Below are 24,622 nucleotides of genomic sequence, written 5' to 3'. Positions count from 1 at the left end.
CGAATTGAGAGGGGATTTTAAAGTCAGCTATGTGACAATCCGGCTGATGTGAAAGGAAAGGCTGTAAGATAGAATTCTTTGTAATGCAACACAATTTAAATACCGGTAAATGAACTGCACCGTTATTTCAGAATATATTCGCAGTAAGGAAAGCAAAACTGAAGCACATTTTTTGTAATTCTAAAGTGTGATGGAAACAAAGTTTAATGGGCTCAAAACATATCAAGACTCTTTCACTTGGTGATATGCAAATGATAAATCACTGAAAACAGATTTCCACACTGTATCGTGTGTGCTATAGGTTTATTAATACAGTTGTATGCCTACACAAATTTAGTGGCCATTTCAGTGAAGTTTGTCATGTCTGTAAATAACATTGCGCTAGCACACAATTCTTTAGTTATATATTCATGACAGTTAGCTACAAAATGCACCATCAACGACATACTAAATCCTTACCATTCACCTGCTGGGTACTTTTGTGAAGCTAGGATTGTTCACAATCCCTAAGACTACATTGATATGACATTGAAGTCCTCACACCCGTCCTGAAAATTCTTCCAGAACCCCAGTGCAAAGGTGCTGAATTATGTCCCTAAGTTGAGTTTAAAACAAACCCTTCCAGTATTTTTTGCTGATGTTTTTTTCTTTTTCTTCAAACCTCACAGCACCATTTCAACAGAGAATCTGCCCATTATGAGCTCATACATAATCATCCCACTTGTGTAAGACTTTCACACACAAACTGAGAATAGGGTTTTGTGGCCTAATGGGCAGAGCTGCTGACTTTGGGTCTGAGGAACAAGGAGTCCCAGCGTTGGCTCTTGGCATATCACTTCGTCTCCCATGATTAAAAAAAAATGTATCTGACCATATTTATTTTAATCTGGTGCTCATGTAAAGCACTCCAGTGGCTTTGAGAAGTTTTTGTGCTGTTTGTGCGCGTTTGTGTATATTTGTATATCTGTGTTTATGTATGTGTGTGTATGTATGTATGTTTGTGTGTGTATGTATATCTATCTATCCTTTGTATGGGCAGATTTTTTTGTCCACAGTCTGATACAGACTTACAAAGGGAGTGGTCAAGGTTGTGACATTTACAAACCAAGTCTGTTAGAGAGAAATGCAAAAAATTATAAAGTTATTTTGGCATTTAACACCATTTTGGCCATTACATTAAAAATAATGCCCTGCCTAATGTCCCTTAAAGCTAGGTGGGTCCCAAAAGTCTGTTCTGAAAAATGGGTCCTGGTTCTTAAATGTTTGGGAAGCACTGAATTATATAATTACACCATCATCCAGTTAACCAATTAAGTGAACACGTGTATTACCATATTGAAATTATCTATTAAATACCTAAAACCATGGCATAGTTATTAAAGAAACTTATAGCAAAGATTATATTAAATTAAAAAATATTTAAAATACTTACCACTCTATTCTCCTACAAACCTAACAACCTGTCAGGAAATGAAATTGACAGAAAATAACACTTTGAAAAGCTACCAAATAAAAAAAACACAAACCATAATTAAGTATACTTAACATTAAAATAATAACTTATAACACAAACTAACAAAACTAAATAATTAAAACCCACATTTTTTTTAAAAACTGTGAAAACTATATTACCTGTGATCTGCCCTATGATATTTTTTACACTATTTGTGTCTGATCATATTTTTCATACAATATTTTGTCAAAATATCACTGCATAGTAGTGTAGCAAGGATGCTACGGGCCTGGGTGCCAGCAGGGAAAATGGTCACTTTGACTGCTGTGGAAGCAGTAAATATAGTATTTATCAGGGTTCATTGGGCCCTCTGCCACTCTACCTGCTGCACCAGTGGTAGCTATTCTCCTGCTACCAGGCTCATATACATTAAATAGAGCCACCAGTTTTTAAGAGTTAAATTGACCCATAGAGCATACATGCTCCATAGTCTCTTCCTGGTTTCAATAGAAATGTTATGGTATCACCCATGATGTGTGCGACTGTGTTTCTTCGAAGCAGTTGAATTGGTCCCGCAGAATCACCAAGAGGTATGAGTGAAAGTTTTATTAAGGTAAATGTGAATTAATTTGGGACTTGCCCTTTCCATAATTTAAGGTGTTTCCACTTCTAGACCGTCTAAGTATATGTAGTCTCTTGCACAATAACCTGCTTCAAAAAGCCCATAGCCCTTTTCCATAAGTAGACTTATAGCACACTTCTCTAGCGGCAAAACAGTCGCCACCACTGTTTTGTGGGATACAGTTCCCATTCCAGGTGTTGGCTGGCAGCCGCCTAGTAATCTTTCCATACATTTGCTGACCATGAGTGCACAACATTTGACTCCAAAACGTACACCCTCGTTGCTCAAGCTTCCCTGTGTAGCTTGTTTGCATAAAGATTTCTTAAGTGCTTTTGGCTCTGAGGTGGTGTGAGAGTTGCGATTTTCTTTCATCCCTTTCGTGAATATTGGAGGGAATTCCATGATGGAGAAGGAAAATATTTGTGTTCCTAGTTCACCGTGCTGGGCATTCTTTCAAAATTCTTAAGCCTGATCTGCTGCCATGTTTTTCATAATCATAGTTTGAATCCATTATTAGATAGGTCCTTTCTCTACTTGACCATCACAAATAACGTACCTACCTGATACCTTAATAGGCATTATGAAATTATGCAACTTCCAGAGTTCTTGTGTGTCAGAATAGATTTTGAACTCTTGTACATTTTAAGTGTAGCTACGCTAATCACTGCTTTAATTTTTGGTTGAAACTCATGGTAACATTAGTGTTTTCAGTCAAACATACTTGAGTACGATTAATTTGACTGCCAGGATGGAATGGAAATATGAAATTGGATGTTTGGATTGTTGGCAAACATCTCGCTCGGCCACCAGCCATCGATCAGGGTTGTATTCCGTACAATTTGTGGTGGTTTTGCTCACTTTGCTTCACCAGACAGGGACCAGTTCGATCTAAACCCGACTTTACACTCCCCCAGTTAAAACAGTTCAATCCACCTTGCCATGCTAAGGAAGGTACCGTCTAAATTGAGCACAAATAACCCTAGACCAGTTCTGTGTTTTGCATGATACCTCCGTTCTAATGGGCATGGCCACACGTGGCTCCACGGTATTCAGGCTGCATCTCACTGATTCCTCGTGAGAGAGAAACTGGTCTGGGGCAACCTGCAAGATAGGACCTGGCGTAGCAGTTTAGGATGGATCGTCTTGTTGGAGCATAACAAAGTCTTATTTGAGTTTGGCTGGGGGGGCGCTAGAGAGAGTGCAAGCAGTATGGCCGCACCTCGGTGAGGCTCCTGCTTCTTGGGATTCTAATCCTGCATTTATCCTAGGTAGAGGGGCTTAAACGCACGTAAAAGAAAAGGTGAAAGATTGGGGAGGTATTCCCCATCACCCGGTGAAAGAACTGAGCGGATCGGTAGCTTTACAGACGATTAAGAGGCGTCGGAATTTGTGACCGCATTGACCTCCGAAGAGAAGAGGTGCTGGGTGACGGCGGGAGACTCCAAGAAACTCCACAGCTTCACACGAGGCAGCCAGGCCGCCGGGCCTACATGACCTGGAAGTCGGAGGGGGGAGCCGGAAAATAGCGCCCGGACTCTGGCAGCGAGGCTGCGCCGCAGGAGGAACAAGCATTTACAATGCAACGGTTTCGCCTTTGGAAAAGTTTGAGCTATTGGCATTGTGAATGACAAACTTTTTATTTATGTGTTGGTTTTGAAAACAGATAAATAAATGGCATTGTCATTTACAATGGCAATAGCTTAATCTCTCGCAAATGCGATTTGTATTGCAACTATTTCAGTTAGCATTTTGCACTACGATGAAAACTGGCTAAAGATAGATACAAAAAACAAGTCTTAGCTAGGAGGTAATACTCACCAGACGAGACACCCGGCAAAAATGACTTCACTTAAACTATCATATGTACAGCACTAAACATTGCACATCCTTCGTTGAATAACTGTTTGTTTACTGCACTTAAGATTGAAGATTACTCTAGTGTTATTTCTATAGTGCTCACATGCTTCAGAGCAAAGAGGACTCTAGGAAAAACACTTGTAAACAAATAATCCTCGTGGGGTGAATTATAGTCCGGCATTGTAGAATTACAGTTTGTTTTGGAGCATGTAAATGCTATAGACGGGAAATGGTTAAAGGTGCTGGTTCAGAATTTGTAGCTGTGGTTCTGTGCATTTGCAACGGGTGCATTTAGTCGCAAAGTTTCAAACTAGAAGACATGGAATTCATTCCTAGCCTAATAAACTGATCACATTGTGTGATCCTGTGTAAATCATGTTTTGCCACTATGCTCTATTTCACTTTCGAGTTTGTGTTGGGCATGAAAATACATTATTTTTTTAGAGGGGCCGGGCAAAGCTCCCACTCAGCCTGACCCAGGCTGCATGTCTCTTTCACAATAACTACAGAAAAAAAAGGCAACAGAGAAGAGATCAGAGGAGCGCAGATCAGGGCACAGAGGCAACAGAGGAGAAGAGATGAGAGCGCAGAGGCAACAGAGGAGAAGAGATCAGAGCACAGAAGCAACAGAGGAGAAGAGATGAGAGCACAGAGGCAACAGAGGAGAAGAGACAAGAGCACAGAGGCAACAGAGGAGGAGAGACACGAGCACAGAGGCAACAGAGGAGAAGAGACGAGAGCACAGAGGCAACAGAGGAGAAGAGATCAGAGCACAGAGGCAACAGAGGAGAAGAGATGAGAGCACAGAGGCAACAGAAGAGATGAGAGCGCAGAGGCAACAGAGGAGAAGAGATGAGAGCACAGAGGCAACAGAGGGGAAGAGACAAGAGCACAGAGGCAACAGAGGAGGAGAGACACGAGCACAGAGGCAACAGAGGAGAAGAGATCAGAGCACAGAGGCAACAGAGGAGAAGAGATGAGAGCACAGAGGCAACAGAAGAGATGAGAGCACAGAGGCAACAGAGGAGAAGAGATGAGAGCACAGAGGCAACAGAGGAGAAGAGATGAGAGCACAGAGGCAACAGAGGAGAAGAGATCAGAGCACAGAGGAGAAGAGATGAGAGCACAGAGGAGACGAGGTCAGAGCACAGAAGCAACAGAGGAGTGAGGAGCAGAGTTCAGAGGAGCAGAGTTCAGAGGAGCAGAGTTCAGAGGAGCAGAGTTCAGAGGAGCAGAGTTCAGAGGAGCAGAGTTCAGAGGAGCAGAGTTCAGAGGAGCAGAGTTCAGAGGGGCGCAGACCAGAGCCGCAGCCAGCAGACCAGCGCTGGGAGTCCAGATGAGGCGTTCAGAGCGCGGGGGTCGCCTCAGCCCTCAGCAGCAGCGTCGGCTCAGCAGCAGGGGAGGGAACGTTTTCCGAAGCGGCTGCAGGGGATCCAGAGCCACCAGACCCGGGGCTCGGGCTGGGATCCAGCTAGGAAGGGATCCGGCGAGGATGCACCCGGGGACCCACCGCCCGCACTGCCTCCAGCCGAGCCCAGCCACCGACCCAGCCAGCAGCTCCCGGCGAGGGAGAGAGAGGGAGGAGGGAGAGGGAGGAGAGAGGAGAAGAGGCAGAGGGAGGGCCAGGGGGAGGAGGAAACACCGACATGGAGGGGGAGAGGGAGGGGAGACGGGAGGGTGCGGGGGGCACAAGAGGGCAACAATGCCATGGGAGACAGAGAGGAAGGAGGGAGCAGCGGGAGGAGAAAGGAGAAGGGACCGAGGGGACACACGGAGATAAAATCAGGAGCAAGAGAGGAGAAGAGGCCGAGGGAGGGCCAGGGGGAGGAGGAAACACCGACATGGAGAGGGAGGGGAGACAGGAGGGTGCGGGGGGCACAAGAGGGCAACAGTGCCATGGGAGACAGAGAGAGGAAGGAGGGAGCAGCGGGAGGAGAAGGGACCGAGGGGACACACGGGGATAAAATCAGGAGCGGGTGAGGGAAAGGGGAGGAGAAAGAGGCGGGGGAAAGAGAGCATTGAGAGGAAATGAGTCGGGACGAGGGGAGGGGGGGGAGAAGAGAGAGAGATACGTACTGAAGAGAAAGAAACATAGGAGGCAGGTAATCAGTGGAGAAGACGCCTGAAGCAGGAGGGTGAAGAAGAGAGGAAACAGAAAGAGAACGGAGGAAGAAAAGGAAAGACAACAAGAAAGGGGGGGGCGTGGCCGGGGGTCAGCGCAGGACGGACGGGAAGCAGCCACCCCCTGCCGCCGCCCGCAGCCCGCAGCTCCAGACAGGGGCACGAGTCTGTGATGGGAAAGTCCGGGGGTTGCATAGTGTGGGGGGGGGCGATCAGAACCATGGGCAGAACTGGGGAACTCCACAGTACGTGGGCAATGCTCTCGGGCAGAACTGGGGGCGTCCATCATGTGTATGCATTCGGGGTGCATAATGAACAAGCACTCACCTGGGCTTCCTCCAGCGGCCGTGGTCGGCATGGAATGACCAAAAAAAACTAGAAAAAAAAAACTAAACTCCGCCCACCGCCGCGATGGCGACATCGCAGAGGCGGAGAGCGAAAAAATCGCAGGAACGCCCCCGAATCTGGTCCGGCCTTGACGGACAGATCCGGCTCCCAATGGCTAGCCTCCATTTATGGAGCTAGCCAATGGGAGCCGGGGGACGTTCCTGAAGCCCATATTGTAAACAATAGATTTCGCCTGCGCCGAAAAGCTGCGCAGAGCGCAGCCTTCGGCAGGCGAAACCTAAAAAGGAAGGTGAGACAACCCCCCCTCCCCCCCCCCCCCTCCCGTGAACGAGCCCGATTGGCTGCCAGCAATCATAGAGGTTTTGCAGACATTATCGTCGTGCACGGGAGCCATTAATGAGGAGGCCGCACTCAATGGACTGAGCATGGCGGGGGGGGGGGCAGCATATGATTGCCGCATTGCGAACGGCCTAAGTTGAAAGGCGCTGGCGAGACTAGGGTCTGAGAGGTGAAATAACTGCCCGCCGACGTGAGGCCTAACTGCTCTGCCTGGGAGTAGCAGATTCTCTAGTTACTCACGGGAAGCCCCCCCCCCCCCGGCAAAGCACCGGCTAGAGATTGTGACCTACGCATTGACGGGTGTGCTACTTTGGAGGCGCAGAGATAGGCATCAAGCCTAGGGAGACCAGTGGCGACGCCTTTGGGATTAACACAGTGCGGCCAGAGACACTTGAATGCTTAGTATACAGTGCACACGCCGGCGACCCCATACCCATAAGAACAGGTCGAAAGGTGTGTAACTGCATTATTTTGGGTCGAGTGAAAAGAACTGGAGATCTCCCCTTCCCCTGCCTTCCTCAGTGGGGTCGGTATAGGCAACACGAGGACTGGGCAGGTTGCCAACTGGCTAGTTGAGGGAAAATAAATGCACGGAAACGGTGATACTGGCGCCATGAGTATGTGGTGAGCTGTGGGAGTATGCAAAGAAAAAGAGTTCGAGATCGTGCATAAAGTGGTGAGAGGAACGAGCCTCGACGGCCCCCCAACACTAAACAATTCCATGCGCAGGAAGTGCCCGTGAGAAGCGTACAAGACGCGGGTACAGGCAGAGTACAGTAGGGGGTGCCACGCATTTCAGAACCAGACGCTCGTTGGATTGCCTTGGAGAACCCTCTCCTAACGCCAGAATAAACGTTAAAACGGTCATAATGGGCCGCCCAGACGCTAAACAGCCCAATTTGAACTTTGATGCAGGTAAAAAAGGGTGCAAAACAAGTGCAAGGGGATCAAGACCATGAACAGGCAGCACAGACAAACGGGAGCCTCAGTGTGCAGCCATCAGATATAATCAACATCCTACAAGAAATCCGACAGGGTTTCGCAACTGTGGTAGATAAGGTGGACCGAATGTCGTCTAGGATGGACGCCATAGCGCACAAATTAGATGGCCACGCAGAACGTATTACGGAAACGGAACGCCGTATATCGGAAGCGGATGACGTTACTGCCTAGCACTCATCACCGCTTACAAAAATGTAAAAAAAAAATTGCGCACGATTCCTGCCAAGAATGAGGACTTGGAAGCGCGCAGAAGTTGCTGTTGGCAGCAGTTGGCCAGGATGCTTTTTCGACACAGTTCATTGTTGAAAGGGCGCACAGATCACTAGGGCCTAGGCCTGCACCTGGAACCCCGCCACGTCCGATTATTGAAAGGCTGTTGAATTACAGAGATAGGGATGTTGTTTAAGGGCGGCAAGACAAAAGCAATCGCTGTCCTATGAAGGCACTACCTTTTCCATATATCCGGACTTCACCCCTATGGTGCAGGAGGAGAGGAGAACATTTCTGGATGTGAAGAGGAAATTGAGAGCTGCACAATTTGACTATGCACTGTTGTATCCGGCAAGACTTAAGAGTGACACACCAAGGGAAACAGCACTTTTTACACAAATCCACAACAAGTTGACGATTTCCTGAGAGCGGTGAAAAGGGCGCATAGGGAAGGAGGCGGATGAGAGGAGCAGCAAAGGCAAGACCGAGACGAAGATGAAGAGCTTGTGGAATAGCAGAACCCCAGAGATGCGTATCGCTCTACCGGATTGGACACTGGTGATCCATTGTACATTGCTGTCAAGACCTTTCTAATGATTGGTGAGATGTTTCCAAGTAGCTTCTCTGCATGTAAGTTGTTCTAACCCAGGAGCCGCTCCCCCCAGCCCGGGTCTGCTACAACATCTCGAAAGGGCTTGCGGGGAGTGGAGGTCCTGCATGCTTGTCTAGATATGTCCCCCAATGGGTATTTCACCAAAATGACTCACTACAGGGGATGAAGGGAAGCGGACAGAATGGTTATTGTTGAGGGGAGGGGAGGAGGGGTGGGTCCAGGATACTGGCAAGTTTGGGTTGCTTCAGTGGGTGGAGGGGAGGAGGGAAGCAAGTTGGGTGGGGTGGTTGTATGTGGGGGGCTGGGGGGTGGACTGTTGGAAAAAGGTACACATTGATGTCACATAGTGGGAATGTAGTGGCAGTGCAGACTTATGTTTGAAAAGCGCAAATTTGCATGTTATATGTCACTGGACATCGGGTATATGTCTCAGGATGGTATTGAGCATTTTCGAAGTGGACTGAACTGCAGAGATTTTTACCGCTTTGACTCAAGCAATCCACGAATGTAGGTGATCTGAACATAACTTGGAATGTGAGGGGACTGGGTGAGCCGCGAAAGAAACATCAGGTACTCTCCTACCTGGACAGGCATAAGATTCACGTGGCTCTCTTGCAAGAAACGCACCTTAAGCATCAACTAAATAACCCCTTTGCCAGTAGGTGGGCGGAGCACAGGGTATTCTTCTTATTCAACGTATGAGAGTGGCACATCGATTCTTATTAAAAGAAGTACGCCGTTCACCTTAGCGGGGGAAAGATGTGAAGCACAAGGGAGATACTGCATAGTCTGGGGACGACTGGGACCTGATTCAATTACCTTGGTGTGTTGCTACGTCCCAAATATAGATGATCCTCCATTCTTTACTGAGCTTTGGGCCCGTATTGTAGATATTGGGTCCAGCCACATAGTTTGGGGCGGGGATTTCAACGTGGCATATAGCCCGGAAATAGATAGGTCGCACCCGGCCCCCCACCACTATACTAAGGCGCGCGCTGAATTGCACAAAGCACTCATGGAGTACAATATGGTTGATGCCTGGAGACGCTTCCATTCTACAGTACGAGAGGGCACACACTTTACTGCACATGCAGCGTCTTGGGCACGGTTAGATTACATCTTTCTTTCAGTGGGGCTGTGTTCTGCGGTCACCGGAGTGCAGCACTTGGATCGGACCTATTCGGACCATGCCCCGGTGCAGCTTACATTGTGCGCGGAGGATTTCGGTCCTCCGAGATCTTCATGGCGTTTACAACCCACTATGCTACTTGACACTGTCTTTCAAGAGGAGCTCAGAGAGGAAGTACAGTATTTCTTTGAGCGCAACAAGAATGTCGAAACCATATGGGAGGCATTTAAGGTCACTTTGAGGGGGTTTTGTATAGCGAAAGGATCTGGGGTGCTAAAGTCCATATTGAACACACTGACCTCACTAGAAACTGAGCTCAAGTCACTAGAGGCGTCCCTTGCCACCAGTCCCGATAACACTATCCAATCAAAAATTAGAGCGAAACTCACAGAATATACGGAAGAAGCCCGTAGAGAATCCAAATTTCGAGGGCGATACTGGACTGCTCGACGTTATGGCGAAGGAGAGAGGCCGGGTAAGACTCTGGCTGCAACGATTAGAATGACACGTAGTGGAACTGTAGTGCTAGAAATAGAGGGATTAGATGGATTGGTATATAGAGATACAGCAAACATACTAAATGCCTTTACTGCACATTACACCAAAGTATACACCACCACGAGGACAGACAAGCTCGACTTAAATGATTATCTTGAGGATGTGTCCCTGGGATGGCTAAGTGATGCACAATGACAATTTTTGAGCACCCCGTTTGAATTAGATGAAGTGCGTGACACTATAATGCACATGCAATCCGGAAAGGCCACGGGGATGGATGGTATCCCGATTGAATTTGATAAAACTTACATAGATTTGATGGCCCCAATATTGCGGGAAGTATATGAGGATGTGTTGGAGGTAGGACATCTACCCCATCCATCAGTGGCTCTCATCGCGTCGCTTCTAAAACCGGGAAAGTCGCCAAGGTATTGTGATTCTTATAGACCACTATCCTTACTAAATTGCGACATTAAAATACTAGCTAAACTTGTTGCTACACGCCTTAGCCTCCTTATGGAAAACTTAATCCTACCTGATCAATCGGGCTTTGTAACATAATTTGAGGACCTTTTTTTACGGTCCTGATAAATGTCTCTGAAGATTTACCCATGGCGGCAATCTTTTTAGATGCTACAAAAGCATTTGATTCCATAGAATGGGATTATGTCTTTGGAGTTATGATGTGCATGGGGTTCCCTCCCATTTTTCTATCATGGATTAAGTTACTATACACCGACTGCCAGAATAGTCATTAACGGGAAACTATCTTAGGAATTTTCCATCACCAGAGGCACGAGACAGGGTTGTCCACTGTCACCCTTACTTTTTGCGATTGCGGTGGAGCCCTTAGCAGCGAAGCTGCGGCAACATCATAGGGATAAGGCACTGAAGTGCAACATGCGGCAAATCTCAATATCTCTATATGCGGATGATATCACGCTGTATATCCGTGACCCCCAGCAAAATATGAACCATGTCCTTAGGGAGTTCATAACCTTTGGCAGACGTTCTGGTGTTCAAATCAATTGGAGCAAATCGGGCTTCTTTCACCTTACTGCTACAACAACTAAATTTCCCATGGACTACCCTATAGCGTGGTGTGAGGATGAGTTTAAATATCTAGGGATTCGTATTTCTAGAGATGGAGACGAATTAAGCGCCTTAACTACGGGACCACTATGGTCCGTCTCACAGACACACTAACGCGCTGGAACACCCTGCCCTTGTTGATGGTGGGTAGGGCATCTTTAATTAAGATGGTGATATTGCCGCAGTTACTTTATTTATTTATAAATATTCCTTTTTATCCCGGAAATTATTTCTTTAAACAGTTGATGTTGGAACTAACCCGCTTGGTGTGGGGAGGTAAACCCGAGGCTCAAATGGGAAACCCTCACTAGGCCTTATGAACAAGGGGGATTTGGGATTCCAAATTTTGAATTGTACTATTATAGTGCACAGGCACACTACGCCTTTTTATGGGTACACCAACCTCGGTATATGCCTCAAATAGCGGCAGAACACTGGCTAGCCCTTACGATTCCCATTGAGGGTGCATTATATATCCCACCCCCTGGCAGAGACAAGACACCAACGACAGTGATGAGTACGCTTGGTCCCAAATGGGCAGACTGTTGGATACGTCTCTGCTATACTCGCCGCTTTTGCCACTAGTGTACCACCCAGACATGCCCCTTCTACAGGAGATTGTATTTCGCAAGATGGCAGAGCGCACACATATTAAGACCTGGGGGGACCTATATCATATGGGGAAATTTCGTACATTAGAACACTTATTTTCGGGTATACAACAATCACCTCTTGACACTTTTTTATACATTCGCCTCCGACAGGGACTTAACTCTATTACACCAGACTTCCCTAACGAACCCCCAGCCTTGGCGCCACTACAGCGGATTCTTCAGGGAGCCACGGCTAAAAACCTAGTGTCTACAATTTATAAGACGGAGCATGCGCTGAGAGAACTGCCTGTTGCAATAGCAAAAACAAAATGGGATCAGGAACTAGGTGTGGCACTGACGAATAGGCAGTGGGAATTCTGTTCGCAGCAGACTGAGCGAATCTCGGCAAGCAGTAGACTTAGAATAATTCATTATAAGTTCCTGCATAGGTTATATTATACACCTGCTCGCATGCATAGGTACCAGCTGCGCGACTCAGACACTTGCGATAGATGACATGCCCCTGGGCCGACTTCCTGCATTTGGCATGGGTCTGCGATAGAGTGCAGGCATACTGGCTACAGATTTTTTCTGCCCTCTCAAAGATGATACATTTCACGGTGGAGCTTTCCCCGGTATTAGCGCTCTTGGAATACGTAGAGCCGCTGCAGGCGGCACACCGCAAATTTGTTGCGCTGGCACTACTCTTGGCTAAAAGAAGAGTGGCATGCCGATGGGGCAGTGGGAGAGCGCCTAAATTCAAGGAATGGATGGATGATCTTATTTATTGTCAGGAACAACTAGCGACATATGCTGAGCTACTACCAGTGACATCTAGACCAAGTGACATATGGGCCCCATTGACGTGCTATTTGTTGGCGCGAGATGACTCCAACCCCCAGAGGGAAGCTGGACCGGGGAACAACGACTGACACTGGGTAGTTCTGAATGTCCACTATCGGTACAGCTGGAGGGTGAGGCGATGTGGGGATGAAGTCCGTAAGGGGAGGTATTTGAGAAGTTGGAAGTAGTGCTCGGATGGGGCCTACCTGAGCTGTGCGGGGAGAGGTTTTTGGATACCTTTTATTATCTGTCAATAGTAATTACGTGCAGAAATATACCTATTGTATATTTATACAAGGAAATTATTACTGTTCACCTACTGTGGATGTGTGAAGATGCTATGCCAATGTAGAAGCGGGTACAGATATGACTAGATAGCCACCCTGTGATGTGTAAATGAACGATTTTGTATTTAACGAATGTCGCCACATACTGAATATTTTATTGAATGTTATGTAATGAGAGATGTATGTGACTACATGTGTAACTCCAAGTTTGAAAAAAATCAATAAACAAAGTTTAAAAAAAAAAGTTTGAGTTTGGCTGTTCCCTTTCTGGACTGGAATAATGGACAATAAAAGATGGGTTGGAATGTAGATTGATTACCAGCAGCTGAAACTATTGCAAACTTTCCACCAATCCACTTGTTTTTGTTTCTGGAATTATTACCTCCCAGTTGCATGTTTTTCAATTTTTAAACTTGTATGGAGACGTGTTCAGGGATCCTACACAAGTTGAGAGATAGTCAGCCTTTGAGTTCAAGAAAATACCATGATGATGAACTGTTAACAAGTAATCTTTCCTTCCACTAAGTTGCAGATTTTAGGAACTAGTGATGCAGTGTCACAGGAATTATCTTGGCTGAGTGCACAGCCAGCACAGAGGTGCTTCTGAAACCCATGCGGACCTACCAAAAAAAATAAAAGTATCTGAAGTCTACAGATGGATTTCTGTATTAATAACATTTTAATAAAATCAAAAAGAACTCCCCTTAAGACCAACGTGGGGAAACGTAATACATTTTAATATGGACTGTAATTTATTTCTACAAATGCACCATACTTTGATTAATTGATAAAAGTCTACCTTTTTATTTTTCTATTTTCCAGTGGTGTTTCCACAACAATAGACCCATTTTGGGACATAAGTTTGGATTTGCCTGGCTCCTCCACCCCGTTCTGGCCCCTGAGCCCGGGGAGCGATGGCAGTGTGGTGAACGGGGAAAGCCATGTAACAGGAACTACTACACTTACAGACTGCCTGAGAAGGTACAGCATCTTGTTTTATTTGTCTAAAGGATATTGTTTCCTACCATATGCTGAAATGAAGGATGAGCAAAATGCATATGTATTTACTGTAGTTTTACAGGTACAAGATAAAACTACCCAATTAAACAAATTAACATATTTTAATGTCATTGGATTTGCCAACAGTCTTACATTTTCAGTGTGCATGCCCATTGTCTGCATACCCTTCCAGCTTCAATTGACATTACAAATTGAATTTTATTTTTATTATTGAATTGAAGGATGCCCATCCAAACTAAAATGTGGAGGAAAGACTTTAATTCCATGTCTTTCCAGGGTGCATATCTTTGTGGTTCAGCTGTCCAAGATATGTCTAGAAGAATGGATGAACACTTCATTATTTAAAAAGTTGACCTCTACAACATCCAAATCGCTTGTTGACTGGATGCTACCTCGGGATTCATTTGATTTGTCATTCCATTGAGATGTTTGTATTCCAAAGGGCCTCCTATTTGTGGTTAATTGCAGATGAATAGGGTATTGAAAATCCTGTTTTAAACTTTATCAAACTGCCATCAGGTTAGGTTCTGCAGATATATGGGTAGAATTTTCTTGAAATCATTTGAGGAATATATTCGTACATTTGCAGTTTGTGGATAACATTTGCAATAAAACTGTTCTGTTTATAGAACACCCTGCCTTGAAATCCTTCTTTTATCACAGCAATGGGAATTGTTTGGTCTTATCTTGGTACACAACATCTGAAAGAGACACTTTAGTGATAGATTCCTTACCTTAGAATATCCCCAGGCGTCAGACTGGATCCGGAAATTTTTGCATAGCAGTACCCTTGCGCGTCGGTAGGCGTCGTCTGCGGCTCCGCGTCCGGCGTCGTGGGCGCCGTGATGACGTCGTCGGAGTACTTAGACGCCGCCTCTGCGTGCGGACGTCAGTTCGTAGACACAGCTTTTCCGCGCCAGAAGCGCTGAGCCATGACAAAAACCAACACTGGTGCCATTGAAACTAGGGCCCTGAAAGGGGATTACCTTAACCCTAGATATCGGTTCGCAGAACGGGGAGGATGGGTGGGTCGGTAAGGAATCTATCACTAACTAATGTCTCTTACAGATATATCGTTACACAAGTAGTAACTTGTGCATCTGAAAGTGACACGTTAGTGATAGATTCCTTACCTTAGAATAGATACCCCAGCAATACCAACCCCGGCGGTGGGCCTGCGAACCAATAATCACACCAGAAAGTCCTGGAGGACGGAACGGTCAAAGAAGCCATCCCTCCGGACTTGACTGTCCAGGCAGTAGTGTCTTGCAAACGTGTGCCGGAACCGGGTCGAGGGAGGCATCGGGGACGGCGATGCCCGAAGACGGCGCCGGGGGTGACACCTGAGGGACCGGCGACGATCCGGATCCAGTGGGGGCCTGCGGCGCCGGGCCCGAAGGCGGCGTCGGAGCCGAAGCACCCGAGGCCGTCTGGGCCGAAGCCCCCGACCCGCTAGGGCCCCCAGATGGGTCCGCTGGGCCCGAAGGCACCGCAGAGCCCGCCGGGAGAGTGAGGGACCTCATGGCCATGATGAACCGCTCGATCTCCTCCTGCGCCCCGCGCGGCCCAGGGACCGGAGGGTATGGGGCCGGACGCGGCTCCTGCGACTCCGACGGAGCCGCGTGGGCGGTGTCACTTGAACCCCCGGCCGCGTCACGGGGAGTCGGAAGAGCGATGACGTCTCTTCGACTTCTTGTGCTTACCTGACGACTTCGACCCAGAGGAGTGATGTCGACTCCCGGAGCTATGGCGGCTCCGCTCCCGCGACCGGTCCCTCGACCTCCGTTCGGACCGGGACCTCTCTTGGCGCGGGGCCGACTGCCGGAGTTCAAGTCGCTTGCGGGACCGCTCCCGCCTAGCTTTCGAAGTCAGGGCCCAGCAGTCGGAACAGGTCTTATCGTCGTGGTCGACGCCGAGACAGTGGAGACACCGACGGTGAGGGTCCGTGACCGACATCAGTCGGTCGCAATCCTCACAGTGCTTGAAACCTGGCATCCCTACCGGCACCGTTCGGAGTCGAAGACTTCGAAAAGAAGGATCAAAAGATCAAAAAGTTATAGTCAAAAAGTGACTACGGTACCACTTTTTCCGGATCTGCGCTGCTGGCGCGGAAAAAAGAAGAACTGACGTCAGCACGCGGAGGCGGCGTCTAAGTACTCCGACGACGTCATCACGGCGCCGACGTCGGACACGGAGCCACAGACGACGCCTACCGACGCGCAAGGGTACTGCTACGCAAAAATTTCCGGATCCAGTCAGACGTCTGGGGATATTCTAAGGTAAGGAATCTATCACTAACGTGTCTCTTTCAGATACATCGTTACACAAGTAGTAACGTGTGCATCGATCCTTGTAGAATTTTTCACTTTTTATCATCAATCTAAATAACGAACATATCCACCACTCAAATTACTTTCATATTTTCACTATACTAATTCCCCACTAATCATTTCTGGGTTCCGAAGTAGCTTGCTACTCAATGAAAAAGCACTTCCTTCCGATTTAACAAAGGATTTACAGCTATGTGGAAAGTTATACTGGCTTTTGATTTTAATAGCCCCTTTGACAAAGAAGGCAATTTCAATATTTTTCTTGTTGTTTTGAGACCTTTTTGCCCTGTACATGTTTGTTGTGGAATGAAGAAAACATGTCAATTCATTTAGATTGCCTTCTATAAAAACAGTAATAGAAAAATGGGGTTGCGGTTCCCCTAAACAATCTTGGTTCCATGTGACCGTATTGATAATGTACACCATATGACAAATGTAATGTTTAAATATGTCAGATTCAGCCTTGGCATTTTTCTGTGAGCAAGATTGTAATTTTGAACATGCAGATTGCAGTAATGCATGGAATAGTTATGTACTATGAGACGATTACATACAGGATCCCTCCTAATGTGTTAATACGTATCTTTTTGATCTAAAAGACAACTCATATCTTTGCTCACTCATTCGGTGACTACACTTAACTATTTAAATAGAAAACATTACAAAGCACTGAGTAAACCACACAACATCTGGAAAGTCTTTAAAACAAATTGTGTGCTAATTGCTTTGAGATTGAACATGTATATGTAGGTCTGGCACCTAGGCATTAGACGTAAGCTATAATTTAAAGAAGATGATATACTAGCTCAGTGAAATAGCGGTTGTGTGTCCAGGTTCTGTGGTGAATAACAAACTTGGTATGTGTAGCTTGTATGAATAACTACTAAAAGCATTAGCACTATAATAGTGCTCTCAAGGCAGAGAAAATCTAACTCGTAACTCGTTCAGTCATTTCTCCCATGTTAGACACATTCAGCAGTTAAGTCTGTAAACCAATTGAATGCTAGAAAAAATACCATGAAGAGATTTCGTATGCATCTGCACCATGGTAATGTTTCAGCTCTTTACAAGGGTTGGCTATTTTTATAATGCGGTATACCTCTGATAAGTTTAGGAAATGCTCCAATTTGTATCTTGGTCCGGAGTCCAATTTTGAAGGACATGGTGGTTGTAGATTGTGTTATACCAGAGGAGCCTGGTAAGACCCATATATTTTTCTTCTGGGTTTCAAAGTGGTTCCCTTTTTCTCTTATTGTTGCTGGTAAAGAGATCCATATCCTATTTCTTTTGCTACTGAATAATTTTCCTGGTCTGAGTTGTATTAAAAGTAGACATATACTGGAGGGAAGCCAAACCGAATTACAGTGGTCTGGTTTGAGTTTTGGTTGGACGTTTGCTGGAGAGACCATGGTTGTGCTCAGTAAATGGCATGATGTACTATGCATATTGTTTTCAAGGTAACAGACCTGGCTGTGGGTAGCCAGTATAAATACTGAAGAGTTTGAGGTATGTTACTGATATTGATGTTAAGGAACTGTTTTACAGCTGGTGTTTCGATTGTTTGTGGCTTTTTGATAGATCTGTATGATGAGCTTAGATGCCTTTGGTGTATTTTAGAAGAGTTAGCTTTTGTTGGAATCCTAATTAAGAGATGGTTCGATGTAGGGATCTCATGTATAAGAATAACCTTGTTCTCTTGAGGGATTAGTTAGAGGTTTGAGTCAATGAGCACATCTGAAGAATGAACTTTGAATAATGGGAGTGGATAGGAGGAGAACAAGCTGTTGATGCCACATGACAGTTGATAGGTTTTCCAATACCCACAGATTTATATAATGGTTTGTGATGTGTTTGAGTTAATGTCTACAGATCCATTGATCTGCAGCTAAGAAGTGCACAAATCGAGGTTAGAACGTTTTGAAGCAGTAGGATGAGGTTTTGTTATACCCTTAGCTATAGCAGCTACGCTTGAAGTTGAGATCCGGTCTGGAAAAGGTTTGAAATCTGTTGCGCATTAGTGGAAAGATAGTAGAACCGTAGCACGTGAGAACCTATTTAATTTATTAAAGCTTTCCTAGGACCTTTGTCTGCAGTAGACACTATTGTGGTGCGATTATTGATAATGCCCTTACAGCTAGTCCTTAAAGTTTTGAACATAATAATTCCCTGTTATAGCATGTTAACACTTCATTTAGAATGCAGCATTTGGTACCAACATGATTTTTGTAATTTGATCTACTCCATTATTGTAGTGCTGCATAAAAATTACTAGAATTTACTGTGCTCACTGAGGCCAGTGAGGAGTTTGTGCTCTTTTAATTTGGCTAGACTCATTCATCAGTTTCTGAGATTTGAGATTCTGTGCGCTGCTTTAGTGACTGTTGCCTGTATTTGTTGCCTGTTTTTCTGTGCGCTGCTTAAATAACTGTTGCCTGTGTTTTTATTGCCTGTTTCCTTCTGCTGTGCCTTTAGTTCTTCGCCGCCCCGCTCCCTGCATTCCTTTCCCGCCCCTGCGGCCCCGCCCCCTCCTCTCCCATTCGCCACCCGCCTCTCAGCTGCTCCTCCCTCCACCCCTTCTTCATGCAGGACGCTGGCGCGCCAGAAACAAGCCCGCCTGCGCCCGTCCGCGCCTGGAACGCGCCCCTCACCAGAACCCCTGGACCCTGCGCACCATACCCAGCCTCAGCTACGACGCCAACTCTCTCCACGCTCTCAACAACGGCCGAGACCAACTCTGCAACCAGGCCGCCCCGAAACGCACCCACGGACCCTTTTCTTGCCGCTGCTGCAGCTTCACCTGCGACAGAACCACCAAACCATCAAGGACCAGACCCAACCACCTCCGCTGCATACTCCTCAACACCCGCTCCGCACGCAGACACGCCATCGAGCTCTTGGACCTGCTCGACGCCACGCCCCGGACGTAGCCTTCCTGACCGAGAAGTGGTGGAACGACTCCTCTGCACCAGACATCGCCATTGCCATCCCAGACGGCTACAAGGTCAAGATCACCTGCAGGGACCGCGCCAACGGCATTGGAGGAGGAATTGCCATCCTCCACAAGTCCACCCTCAAGGTCACCACCCACGCAGACGACACCCTCAACGCCGCCGAACACCTGCACTTCCGAAACCACACGACCTCCAACACCACCCTCAGAGGAACGCTCGTCTACAGACCCCCCGGGCCCAGTTCAGCGACTCCATCGCCGACCGTGCCAGCACCCACGCACTCGCCTCCACGGACTACATCCTCCTCGGAGACCTGAACTTCCACCTCGATAACGACGACGTCCACTCCACCACGCTGATCGGCAACCTCGGCCTCAGACAACTCGTCACTGCACCCACCCACGCCGCCAGCCACACGCTGGACGCCGTCTTCTTCACAAGCACCCACGTCGCCTTCGACCACACCACCGAACTCCACTGGACCGACCACCGCTGCATTCACTTCACCTTCAAAAAACCAACCACGCACCACCGCACCCAACAGCTGCCTCGCCGCGGCTGGAGCAAAGTCACCGAAGACCAGCTGCTCACCACCCTCTCCCAGAACCCACCCACCCACCGACCCCACCAACCCAGACGCCGCAGCCCACAACCTCAGAGAGTGGATCGACGCCTGTGCCAACACCCTCGCCCCACTGAAGAAACCCTCCAACAGCCACGCCAGCAAGAGAGCCACCTGGTTCACCGACGAGCTCCTGGCCTCCAGGCGCGCATGCCGGAAACTGGAGAAGAACTGGCTCCACGAACGCACACCGGACAACCACGCAGCCCACAAGGACGCCACCCGCAGACACCACCACCTCATCAGATCAGCCAAGAGGTCCTCCTTCAAAGACCACCTTGATAACAACGCACACGACAGCAAAGAGCTCTTCCGCATCGTTAAAGAACTATCCAACCCCAGCGCCAACACCAACGACATCCCACCCTCACAGGAACTGGGCGACTCACTGGCCATCTTCCTCCAACGCAAGATCGCTGACATCCACGACAGTTTCAACACCACGACCGACCCAACCACGCCAGACTCCACCCCTCCTCCGAACACCAACAACGCCAACCGCCTTACCTCCTGGTCCAACGTCCGCGACGAGACACGCAAGGTCATGAACTCCATCCACTCAGGATCTCCGACAGACCCGTGCCCACAACACATATTCAACCAGGCAGACGCAGCCATTGCCCCCCAACTACGGAAGGTAATCAACATCTCCTTTGAAACAGCGACATTCCCGGAAAGCTGGAAGCACGCCGAAATCAACGCCCTCCTCAAGAACCCGAAGGCGGACCCCAAGGACCTCAAGAACTTCCAGCCCATCTCCCTGCTCCCGTTCCCAGCGAAGGTCATCGAGAAAATCGTCAACATGCAACTGACCCGCCACCTCGAAGACAACAACATCCTGGACCCGTCACAATCCGGATTCAGACGAAACCACAACACTGAGACTGCCCTCATCGCCGCCACAGGCGACATCAGGCGCCAATTAGACAACGGGGAAACATCAGCCCTCATCCTCCTGGACCTCTCGGCCGCCTTCGACATGGTCTGCCATTGCACTCTAAAAACACGCCTCTAAGAAGCCGGTCCCCAAGAGAAGGCCCTCGACTGGACCACATCCTTCCTCTCCGGCAGATCAGAGCGTCCGCCTCCCACCCTTCCGATCGTACATCCTCTGCAGCGTCCCCCAGAGCTCCTCCCTCAGCCCAATGCTGTTCAACATCTACACGGCCCCCCTCGCACAAGTGGGCCACCACCACAACCTCAATATCATCTCCTACGCCTACGACACTTAGCTCATCCTCTCCCTCACCAAGGACCCATGCACCGCCAAAACCAACATCCACGACGGAATGAAGGCCATCGCTGACTGGATGAGGAGCAGCCAGCTGAAACTGAACTCTGACAAGACGGAGGTCCTCATCCTCGGACCCAACCCCTCAGCCTGGGACGACTCCTGGTGGCCGACCACTCTCGGGACAGCACAGACACCCACCGACCATGCACGCAATCTAGGATTTATCCTCGACTCCTCCCTCTCCATGTCCAAACAGGTCAACGCCGTCTCCTCCTCCTGCTACAACACCCTCCGCACGCTTCGCAGGATCTACAAGTGGATCCCGACCGAAACAAGAAGAACGGTGACACAGGCCCTCATCGGCAGTAGGCTGGACTATGGCAACGCACTCTACGCCGGAATCCTAGCCAAACACCTACGACGACTACAGCGCATCCAAAATGCCTCCGCCCGACTGATCGTCAACGTCCCCCGCCGCAGCCACATCACCCCCCACCTGACAAACCTACACTGGCTCCCCGTCGACAAGAGGATCACCTTCAAACTCCTCGCACACAAAGCACTCCACCACACCGGACCAGCCTGCCTGAACAGCAGACTCCGCTTCCACACCCCCACCCGCAAGCTCTTCCCCGCCAGCCTCACCCTTGTCCCCCGCATCCAACGAACAACCTCCGGCGGCAGATCCTTCTCCTACCTCGCCGTAGCGAACCCCCCCCCCCCCCCCTCTCAGCTCCTTGAGACACTCCCGGGTGAGTAGCGCGCTTTACAAATACCATGATTGATTGATTGATTGATTGATACAAATCAGTCATATTTATAGATATCTGGTTGGTGAAATTCTTACAATCCATTAATTTCAAGTTCTATATATGATGTCTGAATCAGATTGTCTAGTAGGATACGAACAGTGTGCCATCTGACATTGTATTTTTTTTTCAGCACAAAAAGGCATAGTTGGTATAACCCAACTGATGAAGGGATAGAATAATATAAAATATGAATGTGACATTACGCATGTACATCTTTATTTAATTTCACCTAACCGTCTTTATCATGTCGAGCAGTTATTACTGACTATAATATATAATGCAGAAAAACTAGCTTTACTGTAAAAATCAGTTCCGATTGGTCAGTAGAGAAATATTATGGGGTAGGGAGCATTTGTCTAGTGTGTATACTAATTACTAATGTAAATGTCTGATCTGTAAGTGAGCAAATGGTTCAAATTTCAGGTTTAGTGCCAAGTACCTCTTTGATTAGTGGGTGCCTTATACAAGAGCCTCCGTGCCTTATACAAGAGCCTCCCCCTCTCGTGTTACTCACACCCAGAATCCCCCTAAAACTATTTTGGTTGGAAAAGGCACATGAGCATGTGACGACCGTTTCACGGTCACAAGACCATGCTCCGCTTGACATCTGTGTCATAGTGACGTCTGCGCCACCTATATAGGCACCGCCTTGGCCAGCTGACTGCAGTTATTTTCTTTCTGCTCCAGTCAAACACTGATCCGTGAATAGAACTACCCTCTGTCACTTTTTGACAGGCTTTTGTAGACTTTTATCAACCCCTTTTTGGTGTGTAGGGTTTTTCCATCATGTCTAGGAAGACTTCTGGGTTCAAACCATATGGCGCCTTTAACCTGCCATGTCGGTGACGGGCCCACACTTGGTTTGCCTCTGGTGCCTGGAGTGTGACCATGATTCAAAGTCATGCTCCGACTGTCCGGCCATGACTCTGAAGGCTTTGAGGAAGCAGTCCCTAAAGCTACTTGCGACCCTGCAGTTTGCCCAGTGTCACGTGACTCCTAGGAGGTCTTGTTCATGGTCCTGATTGAGAGGATAGTTCGCGGCGGCGCTGATCCATGAGTCCCAAGTCCACTTTCTCTCAAACCAAATCATCAGGACACACTTGTTAGAGGTGCTTGTAGCACAAGAAGTCTAGGTATGCTTCGACTTCTCCCAATCCGTCAGCTGACATGACGGAGGAGTCTCAACGTTCTAGGCCTCGTTCTCCAGAACCTGCGCCTGGGTTGACTCTGAGCCGAATGTCATTATGGCACAGACGTCATGCGGAGCAGATCAACACCATCTACCGGGGGTACAGGGGTATTACTCGAAGATTACATTTTTCAGATCCAGTCTGGAGTCAGCAAATTTCAAAGGTAAGGAATCTTGCGCAAGATGTTTAGTACTCCTCTCACTGGGTGTGTTTTGTGAGACCAAGTATCCGTTTGCACCAGTAACCTTTAGAGATTACACTAGGTAGAAGAGATATCCTCCTTGTTGTATGCCAAAACATCCCAGCCAGGTGCGATCCATTTGGCTGTATGCTCCTCTTCCTCCTCAGCAATTGAGTCACATCTATGTTTGGTGCAGGAAGGTTTCAAAGAAGAGAAGGTGCTACATTGTTGATTTCAAACTCCATCCACAAAAAAAATCTGAAAATATGAATTTCTCATAAGTCCTCGTTTTAGCCAGAGGACCTTGGGCACACAGGAGATGAAGTAGTGAAGGTGTTACAGGATACTGGCACTGCCACGTTCACCTCTCCAATTCACCACCTGATGTTTGTGTGACCACCTGACATAGACTGGAGTATCTGACTCCCTGTTCCTATCGGTCTATATTCTGCAGAATAACAGTGACCATGGATCATCATCTTATTGCTGCATAGGAACTCTCCTGTACTTTTTCAGCCTGTCTTAACCACAATCCTCCAGACAGGAGGCCTCAAATGGCCGTGACTTTTTCCGGAAAGGCTAGCTTCATTCTGACTATGTCCATGTTTGTTTGTTTTCTAAATATGACCACCCAGATCGCAAGGCTTTTCTGGAGATAGACCATGACTCATCCAGATACTGGCTTTGACAATGTTATACCTCCTGGTGATGGATTTATTAGGTCTCGCCTGTCAATGCGCATGCGCATTGAGCTTGCAAGACTATAGCGTCTTAAACAGACTTTACCTAACTGGGCGATTTGGTGCTGTGCCCGTGGCTTTACCTAAAATGCGCGTGCACATCATCAAATCGCCGTCTGTTCCCTCAGCCGCACTCCTCCCACACCTTTGAAGTGAAGCTTAGCTTCACTTCAAAGGCATCCGCTCCCCCCGCCCCCTGCTTCACACGTCTCACGGCCGCAAGGCCGTCTCGTATTTCTCCTCCCTCCCTCGCCTCCCAAGTGAATGCCATGCAACTGTGGGACACTCTGTTTTTGAGAATCCAGTGACTGCCTGAATTCACTTATTTGCCGATTGTCATGAAAAGTTCATTTTATAATTCAATAAAACATTACCTACAAAAAAGTGATGGCTGTCTGAACATAGAGCTCGGTATTTACTCACATCATCCAGTCATAATAGAGGAACAATTGATAACTTTAGAACAGCTAAAAAGACTTCCAGATCGGCCTTTACCTTCCGTAGGTTCTGTGGTGATGGAATGTATGACGTTACG

At 47.7% G+C, this 24,622-nt stretch overlaps 1 protein-coding gene across 6 annotated transcripts in view; it reads left to right on the top strand.

The window, feature by feature from the left end:
• The window catches only part of USP22 (ubiquitin specific peptidase 22), a 502,385-nt gene that overhangs the window by 406,497 nt on the left and 71,266 nt on the right, over window positions 1–24,622 (top strand). For all 6 annotated transcript variants that reach the window (XR_013602089.1, XM_078665231.1, XM_078665230.1 and 3 more), the window contains one exon: window positions 13,830–13,988. Coding sequence is in view for 5 of the 6 variants with exons in the window: in XM_078665231.1 (XP_078521357.1) it covers window positions 13,830–13,988 (159 nt within the window). In the remaining variant the exon portion in view is untranslated. The remainder of the gene's footprint in view (window positions 1–13,829; window positions 13,989–24,622) is intronic.

Source organism: Lissotriton helveticus, chromosome 10 (assembly GCF_964261635.1).
Source record: "Lissotriton helveticus chromosome 10, aLisHel1.1, whole genome shotgun sequence".
NCBI lineage: Eukaryota > Metazoa > Chordata > Amphibia > Caudata > Salamandridae > Lissotriton > Lissotriton helveticus.
Note: the sequence above shows the minus strand (reverse complement) of the source record. Positions and strands in the feature narration are given on the sequence as shown.